The sequence below is a fragment of the Rhopalosiphum maidis genome, chromosome 2 (genome assembly GCF_003676215.2).
Source record: "Rhopalosiphum maidis isolate BTI-1 chromosome 2, ASM367621v3, whole genome shotgun sequence".
Taxonomy (NCBI): Eukaryota; Metazoa; Arthropoda; class Insecta; order Hemiptera; family Aphididae; genus Rhopalosiphum; species Rhopalosiphum maidis.
This window is the reverse complement of record NC_040878.1, coordinates 67,531,345-67,541,237: the sequence shown is the minus strand read 5'-3', so window position 1 is coordinate 67,541,237 and position 9,893 is coordinate 67,531,345. Positions and strand designations below refer to the sequence as shown.

Here is a 9,893-nt window from a genome sequence, read left to right as displayed (position 1 = left end):
AGTTAGAAATTTTATTTTACTTGTCTTGATCGTTTGCAATGGAAAATCATTACTGCTGAAAGTTTGGAAATAATATGTTTTACATAGAAACACATATAGTATCACATAACATAATTTTAAATAAACGATAGTGTTTTATAAATTAGAGAACTATAAATCTTTTATATAAATCGTATACACAAAATATAAACTGATTTATCAAACAATTGTTGTAAGCGTGTACTGCATACTTCATATTATCATCATAATTCATCATGATCTTGTTTTAAAGATTAACCTTCGAAATATTTTGTAGTAGAATAACATAAAACATTATTTGAATAACAGTCTCAATTAATATAATTTTTATGGAGGGACAGAAGTTACTGGAAAGTTGGCTTAATGAAATAACAGATGTAATACGTTTTAATAATTGTACAATGGGATACATCAGTATAGTTTAATGCAAAATATACAGCATCAATTTGAGTTTTCTGTATAACATAAATACACTTATGTAAATATGTTACAGTATTTTTTTGGTTTTAAATTGTAAATCTTAATTTATCATTCAAGTGATATTGTTATAAATTATAAAAACCTATAAATAATTTATTTTAAACACAAAGTATCAGCATCATTGCTATATTTTAAAGAACTAACTTTTTAGGCTTTGTTTTGAATTTTAGTTTATAAACACAAATTTAGAATTTTATTTTAATATAGTATTTATTAATATTATACAGTATAAATTATTATTATTTATTTTTATTTTTAGTATATTCTAACTAAGTATATACTAATAATTTTTTACCTATTCATTATAATAATATTTTCTAAACTAAAAAAATGTTAAAATTCAAAATATTTCTTTAACTTAATATTCAGTTAATATATTCATTAGTATCACACATGGAAGACATGTTATTATTTACTTTTTTCACAGTTACAAATTAATATTAACATTAGCTAAGAAAATAAAAATGAAAATGTTTTTTTTTTTTTTTTATCGCGTTTTATTGAAATTATAACTTGTAGATACAATTAATTTCATAATTCACACAAATCATATTAAAATAAAGTATAAGTTATAACATTTATCCATTTTCACTAAAAAGTAGTGCAATAATTTATAACAAAATGTCCATGTTTATGACATAATAATTACCCTAATAGTTATATGTTAATGTATTTATTAAAATTTAAAACAACAAAACAAAAACAAATACTTTTTAAAATAAAAACATCAATAAAATTGTACATTTAAATTAATTAAGACTAGAAAACAAAGTGATTTACAAAACTAGCTAGTATAGGCCATAGGGGTACAATGGGTGGATACATAAGTTTCTTCTTAAAAACTATTATTATTATAGCTGGTTACGAGAAGTAACCAATTGACTAGAAACTGTGTGAATTATCTGACTAGGTAATATACTTGTAATAATAATAACACTGTTTTGTAATGTAAATGCATTGTTGAAAATCATAAAATTTGGTAAGTTCAATTCTGGAAGCAATAATGAATAAATAATGATATAGGAAGCTTAATTTATAAATCACTGGAAGAATCGTAATTATCATATTATAATATGTTATAAAATTCCGAACAAATGAAGCAACTGAGCACCTCGAAAAACAAATAATTACTTCTAATAACAATATTTCTTTTAACATCATAATTACCACAGACTTAAAGGTGTACTACTTAGTTCTACATGTGTCATAGAGCTAAAAATTAACCCTATTTTTAGTAGCAACACTGGAAATACATACGTACAGTAAAATGACGCTCTTAGGATTCAGCAAATAATAATAAAAATAATTATTAACAAAATAGAGTTTTAAATAAATTTGACTTAATATAAACAAAAAAATATATTCAAGCTTTAAAGAAGTCTAATTCAGGTGCAGTATAAAAGAAGTCTTTTCCTTTACAAATAATATATCAATTAATCACGCACTTTGGCGATGATAGAAATAGTGATTAAAAAACATTTAAGCAGCCATAATTGACTTTAAAATAATATGCCTTCTTAATTTTAAGCCTTTAAGGCATAAGAAACTTTCTTTGAATTCCATTTACTAATTGTTTGAAATTATAATAATGATTTGTTTTTTATTTGAAAGTCCTGAAAAATACGCTGCCTATTTATATATTGGTCAAGAAAAATATTTTTTGTTGCACTCAGATATAATAAATTATAAGTCACATATTATTATATATATATATATTATTATATTATTACATGTAGAATAACTAAATGTTCAGTTGATTGCAATAAAAACGCTTGCCAAAGGATAACGGTAGATATGTGACCTAAATTTGTTTGCTATAAAATGTATAGATTATATCGTAAACAAACTTAATAACTTATTATTATCCTTGGCAGTGAAATCACAACAATTTGAAACATTAGTTATAGTGCGTGTTTGTGTTGGAAACTATATTATACTTGCAAAATATATAATTATATGTGTATATAAAATAATTATATATCTGAACTTAATATTAGATAAAGACAAATTGCAATAACACAGGAAGTTAAAAATGCAATCAAAAACTATTCAAACTTAAAGTCGACAAGAATATAAAACAATATAGTTTCCAGACTAAACACATATGTATTACATGAGCATTTGCCTAAGAGCTGTCAAAGGTATATATATATTTATTTATTTATATTTATATGTACTTTATATATACATAAAATGTAGATTAATTAGAAGGTGTATGGAAGTAAGATGTTTGAGTCATAAGTCTTCGATTCAATATTGAGAACACATCAGTCTATTTTGAGTGTTGGAAAATTTTTAGCAACTATCAACTGTTCGTGTGGGAAGTCCAGTGTAATGGTAAAGTGGAAAGCCATGTTTGATACTGCAAGGACATACTCGCTGAGTGCAAACCATGTGAATGCTGAAACCAAGACGACAAATTTAAATGAACAAACACTAATGAGTATTTTAATATTATGTTGAACATTACCCAAATCATGGCAGTAGAACCGATGTTTGATAAAGTAAATTATCAATGTGAATGTCGATGTTATGCAAATAGCGAATAGTATTTTCTTAATTGTATACGATAAACGCTGATGTTCCGTCATAGTTGTGTGCACCATATTGAACGTCTTAATCATGACAATCATGTACAACAATGAGCTGAGCATGAACAAAATGAAAATTTTCTCGTGCACGGCTAAAAACGATAAAACGTAATTATAGATAGTTGTTAAAATGCAGTAGATAATAATATGATAAACTAGGAAACACACGATAATTTTCTCTGTTGGATATGTAAGTTACACCACAGATAGCGGCTATTTCGATGAGATTGAGCCAGTAGCAAAGATTGATAAGTATGTAACTGGTGGACTTGTCGGCAACTTTGGACATCTGGCTGATAAAATAGTTATAGTACACTTGGGCGATGACCATGCGTGGTCCAACGTGAAAAGCGACAGCTATCCGCCACATATACGTCTGGGGTGTCACACCGGTGATGGCACTAATCGATGGTATTACATTGTAGACCTGACAGGATAAAAATAAATATTAATATATATTTATAAATCACATCACTGTAACAATATAGAAAGCCCAAAAACGCAGCACGCGACTAAGGAACATCCGCGAAACGGTGGAACATGATTGTGTTGTGAAGGGCAAGTTTTTCTATTTTAAAAGATATGTGCATACGAATATATAATACATTAATTTATAAAAATTATATTATTTGCAATAGTATGTAATATTATTAAAATTCAAAACATGTTTAAAACAATTAATAATGTATCACCACAATACAAAATCAACAAAATTGCTTATTGAAATCTTGTCAGACCTGCAAGTACAGCGTTGGACAAAATGTTTATCATTAATAGAGGATTTAAGTTAAAAAATATTATATTTATAATTTAAAATTGACGAATTTCTATAGATAAATTAATTGAATTTATCAATACTTAAGGATTAATATTAAAATTAATACAATTTGACTATGTAAAAAAACTAGTTAGTCAAATTTATCGCGTGCCTAAATCTAGATTAATTTTGTTTATTTGTATTATTTATAAAATATTTTTCTAAATTACTAATAAATTACTATCCGGATTTAATGAAATTCATGAATACATATATCAATTATAATATTATAATTGTTATTTGATACAGTTATAAAATATGATACGATAAGTTGAAATCCAAAATTGCTGCCGCCAGAAAGCAAAATAAGAACCACCATCACGGTTCGGAAACCCTTTTCAACATTTTTTTTTAAGTATTTTAACACAGAAGTTAAAAATGTAAAATTTATCAAAAATGTTCATATCACCAAAAGTTGAGTGATGATAAATAGGTACATAGGTAATAAATTCATACTTGATAATTTGTTAATTATTTATATAAAATGATTTGTGAATAATGTAGTACAATTAATACCTACTGGCTACTAACCTACTTGTTTGAATTAAACTCAATAATTAATATATTAACATAATCAGTTATTAATTATTTTACACTAATAACGTATTATACCTATAACTAATAGATGTTCTTGACCTATTTGTGTGAAGTAACAATATGGTTCATCAGTTTCAAAGTTTGAAAAATATTGTTTTACTGTCGTGATTGTAGCGACTATAATAATTGTTTAAATAATATCTAATAAATTGTTCATAATATATGAGTTCAATATAATATTAAACAATTATTTATGTATTATTTAAATGATATGGGTAGGTAAAAAATTATAAAACTACGACCATTAAATATTAGTAATTAAAATTGAGATAAAAAGGATTGAAAGAATCTGCCAACTAAAAACAGTATCTGCAAACAGCGTGTATCAAGGCAATTGATCTTCATTCGGGGTTGATCACTATCCTCTAATCATTCTGACCTACTGCAACATCTATAATAATATGCACTCACTCGACAGTGCGTTTCGTGTACGTCATCGTACTGGAAGACGTACGCGGTGGCCAAGCATGTCAGCAGAGTGATGAGCGGCAAAGACACGCCGACGAACGCCAGTTTGCGTATGCTCAGGTTGAAGAACAACAGCATGTGCTCAAGCGGGTCGTCCACCGGTTCGTTGGCGGACTTGACGACAGCCTTGGCTGTCATGTCGCGGGCGCGCGTGTACAACACCTATACGCAGGACTGTGCGGCCGGGACGACCGAGGTCGAGCACAACACCTGTCGACAGAAACACACGTATAATACAGTAACGAACGATAATAATTATGACGACGTTAGACAAACAAAAACGCGTTACTTTTTCAATGTCCACCGGGTAATTTTAAACGGTGCGCAGGCCGGCCGGTGTCACCTGCCGACAAGTCGCGACGTGGTCGTCGCCATGTCTGTCACCGGGACTGGCACGATCGTCTTTTGCTATATTATAAAATGTTGTTGTCGCGACGTCCCCGTTTGACGACAACAACGACACAGAGCTGCTCACCGCGTAACGACGATTACTGCTGACGAGCGATCACGGCTACTTTACGGCGGCGATCGTGTCGAAAACGGAAGACTTTTGCGCGTTTTATCGCGTACCATCGATTTATGTGTAATATTATTTTATCAAGGCGGTCGGCGACGTATGCGCGCGCGCGCGGCGACGTGAGCCCGAGAGCGAGAGAGACGGTGACGGCGCGAATCGTTGGCGAGCGTGCCGCGCGCGCGCGGGAGACGGGAACGGTGCAAAAAGTTAGAGCGCGCGCGCGCACGCCACCGGCGAGCGAGCGTTTCGCCGTCGTACACGTTTTTAGCACACAGGTCGGTGGCCGCGTATTATTTTTATCCTTCGCCGCGCACATTAATAATTGTCGCGTTTCCCGTTGTGCGTGGAGCGTGTGTCCACGATACGTGGGTACAGGGGACCGGGGTAGGCAGGTACTGTGGTTGTACCATCGTATAACGATCGCGTGCGCTTGGTTTTGTTTTGGATTTTGTGAGCGAAACCGCAGGGAAATAGTTGCGCGCGCGGAGTATTGACGTATTTTAAACGTTGTTGTTATATTGTTATTGTTATTATTATACAAAAACATAAATTGACAACGTCGTCGCCGCCGACCTCGAGCGCTGCGCACACCCGTACACTATATTATACTAATGTCTAATATAGTAGCTGGTGGTTTTGTTGTTTCGTTTGTTATGGTAACAAACGCGATCTATAAACGTTTTTTTTTTTTACGATACGACTGCGTGCCCCGGAATTCGACGAGTTTGTTTCGGTTTCACGGCGATATGGACAACACTAACATTCTATAAATAGAATAGGACGAGGTCGAACGACCTCTTCCGCGTTCGGTTTCTACCGTTAATTTTTTTTTCAATTCTAGAAAGGCCTGTAGGCTGTACCTGTACGTTATTTTTCGACCGCAAGGTTGTAGCCAAGATTCGTTTCACGTTGATATCAGAAACCGACAAAATAAAAAACTTTAATTATATTTTTAGAACCCCAAGTCGTATTATGCAGATGTGGGTATACTCGGAAACGCTTTGCTCTGATTGGTCTAATTGAATTGCTGCCTTTTAAATTTACATTCCACAAGCTACAGATATTACATACATGGCTAAATATCATCGCTTTGACGTTATTGTATACTTAATACCTACAGTTTTTCTTTCAAATGACGTTAATAAATTGTTGACACCGTTAAACGTTTGATGAACCTAAATGAAAACTAAAAAACGCAAACCAATGAACGAATAATTAATAGTAAAATAATGATTAAAATTTTAACAATCTACTCGTCTATACGGTCGATACTGGTATAATTTCAGGATTTAAGTCGCAACCAGTATGCGACGCCGTATGGTATAAATGTATGGTCATATAACGATATAATACCAGTACGTATCGAAATGTCGATAGATATACTATAATATACCATAAAATACGATCATATCTTAGTATACCGGCATTGTTGATACAATGATACCATAATTATATCAGATACCTACTGAAATAAAATAAAAAATAATACGTACAAATATCTATAATATAATTTTATATAGGTATTATATAAAATATATGAAATGTGAAAATATCCTATTTAAATGTATCTTTTAAGTAACGTGCACGTGGTGCAAGACAAGTGCTCTTTTAAAAAAACAAATATTTTACGTCTTTTAATTAATTTATTTATTTATCTGAAACCAAAATCCATATGGTAATAACTAATAATTATTTAAAACATACTATGTTTGGTACCTACTTCATTTTTATACCGTGGTATATCATTCAAGTAGTATTTTAGCAATCACCAATTATTACTAAACACCATTAACCCTACAGGCTATAGGTACTTGTCTAATACCAAATTACACACGTCTTGTCTTACTTTGTACTTTTTGATCTACTAAATCTACTGAATTCTCGGAGCATATCTCTAAAATGTCTGTATATTAGCAGATGTCTGTTTCAGCTTACAGGCGACGAGTGATAAAAAAATCCATGTCACTTCATTCGGCGCTTTTAAATTCTATTTAAGTACTTCATTGTTAATTTATAACACTAACCGTCATGGTTTCGTTTGATACACCTTAATACCTTACACAATGGCCCCAATTAGCTAGTACTGCAAGTTGCAACCCTTTGAACTGTTGAACTTTAATTTTGGATCGCGGTGAATCGTTCGCGATTAATTCACCGGATACTAATAATTTTATACAAAAACCGATGTCATCATTATTCTCGGTTTTCTATAATGTGGTCCACTGTTCCTAGTTTTTATCTTACAAAGTAGTCAGTAGATACCTATTGTATAACATCATACCAAAGATTTAATATAATAAGCTTATATTAATTATTCTTTTTAAAAAAAATGACGTATTTACTAACTTGGTAACTCTTCTACTCAAAACAGAAATATTACAAAAAAAGGGTGAGCAAGTGATGGGTATCGCTCTGCTGTATAGTAAAGATGGAGAGTAGGTCACTATAATAGATGTGTTAAATTTAAATGCAATGACAGGAATCATCATTGTATACGAAAAATGATTCTGAACGGAAATGATTAAGGATAATTATTAATAGGATATATTATATTATTACCTGTATATTTAAATTGTAATATATCGTTATTTTACGCCATTCCGTAAAAATTAAATTTCATACGCTCATAAAATTTGTTCTATATTGACGCTTGAATTTTTTTTTTTTACAGTTATTTGAAGAAAAAGTTATAGAGAATCTAATTGTATTAGGTTTTTTAACCTTAGGTATGAATAGCAAAAATTTTATGAATGTCATTTTTCATTTTCAAAATTCCTTGCAAATTTTCGTGATTTTGACATATTTCGTAACATTGTGACTAACGATTTTTGATTGTTTTTTATTACGATAAGTATAATTTATAATAAACCTTGTATTACATTTTAAAGATTTTTTGGTTAGCCAATTTTTTTTATAGTCATTTCAAAAAAAAAATACTTAGAAAAATCGAAAATTTCAATTATCTAAAAATAACTTAAAAAAGGTCAAAATATTTTTTAAATGTAATCGTAAATATATAACGCTGATATAAACATTTGGTGAAAATTTCAAGTATTTACAAGTTTTTGAGTTAGAGCAAAATAAAAAAATTGATTTTGTCAAAAACTGCAAGTTATGCGTAAAAATTTCCGTTTTTTCGTTACTTTTTTAAGGTTTATCTTGGCGCTTTTGAAAACTATAGGACATTTTTTACTTTTTACCCCCAATGTACCAATTAAATTAATTTTCCATTTCAATGAGGATCTGATGTCAAAAATCAAAGCACTATTACTACTCCAAAACGTGACACAAAAATAAAAAATTTAATTTAAAAAAAAACCACATCATTGTAAAATCAATACATTTATCACTGTTCAGATTCTAAAATATATAATTGATTACCTATGGATATTTTATTTACACTATTTAAAATGAGTATAAAGCATGATTTTTAATCATAACGTCCAGGTCATAAAATAGTTAATGCTAAATTTTCTTTTTAAATCAAATCATTAAGTACAATATTGTACTTACCAAATTATATGTCTATTTGAATACTTCATAAAAAAAATAAACCAAACATCTTTTGAAAGACGATTTATTTGAACCAAATAATCAACAATATTGTCTCCTTTCTTTGTTATTGCCAAAACTGAAGACAGCATATTATTGTCTACCAAGAAATACCAAACTGTAAAAACCATATAATTTTAATCAAATTTAGAACACATTTATTGTAAAAATAATATAATATAATCGATAGTTATATGACTATACATGCAAATACTTTGATGTCAGACATCAACATTATAATTTATAATTCTAAATATAGTACACTTGAAATTTGAATCTTATGGTCAAAAAATATGACTATAAAAATTTAACCTAATTAATATAACATATGAACCTATACAATTTTATATATAATGTCCTTTGTTATCCTTCAGACAATTTTTAAAACTAGTAACAAAAATATATCAACGTAGATTTGATAAATGTATGTAATAAAATTGTCAGTGGCGGATACAATGGGACCGCCTATAGGAGCCACTCCCTCCTCCCAGAGATCTTCAACAGTATCTTTTTACTCACAAAAAAATAAGTGCAAATTAGATTTTATATTATGGAACTTATTTTAGTATAAAATGATTAAAATATATCATAGTATAATTATTATAGGTACCTAACATAGACGATTTCTAATCCAACCAAAATAAAATTAATAACATTCCTTTAATAACCATTCTTTTCACTGTTAGGAACACATGGGTTAGAACATTATAATGTATATATGGCTTAGAAGTAATTTTTTTAGGAGCCCCCCCCCCCCAAAAAAAAAATCAACCCTAGATCCGCCAATGAAAATTGTATAGACATAATACCGATGGTGACAAGGCAAAAGTGTCTAACGACAATTTGGGTTTAA

General features: G+C 29.9%; 1 protein-coding gene across 1 annotated transcript; it reads right to left on the bottom strand.

Annotated features, from left to right (window-relative positions):
- Window positions 1–1,154: 1,154 nt before the first annotated feature.
- LOC113552797 (post-GPI attachment to proteins factor 2-like) lies at window positions 1,155–5,582 on the bottom strand. Its single transcript, XM_026955734.1, has 5 exons — window positions 5,261–5,582; window positions 4,915–5,181; window positions 3,258–3,516; window positions 2,969–3,181; window positions 1,155–2,899 (listed from the first exon to the last, which is right to left on the bottom strand). Exons 2-5 carry the CDS (start codon window positions 5,107–5,109, stop codon window positions 2,766–2,768), a joined length of 801 nt encoding a protein of 266 aa, XP_026811535.1. The 5' UTR covers window positions 5,110–5,181; window positions 5,261–5,582; the 3' UTR covers window positions 1,155–2,765.
- Between the last annotated feature and the right edge of the window lie 4,311 nt (window positions 5,583–9,893).

Coding starts and splice junctions, on each gene's coding strand:
- LOC113552797 (XM_026955734.1), bottom strand. CDS start 5,109: ATGACAGCCAAGGCTGTCGTCAAGTCCGCCAACGAACCGGTGGACGAC. Junction 3,517..4,914: donor TACACGAAACGCACTGTCGA/GTGAGTGCATAT, acceptor TTATCCTGTCAG/GTCTACAATGTAATACCATC. Junction 3,182..3,257: donor ATCCAACAGAGAAAATTATC/GTGTGTTTCCTA, acceptor TATCGTTTTTAG/CCGTGCACGAGAAAATTTTC.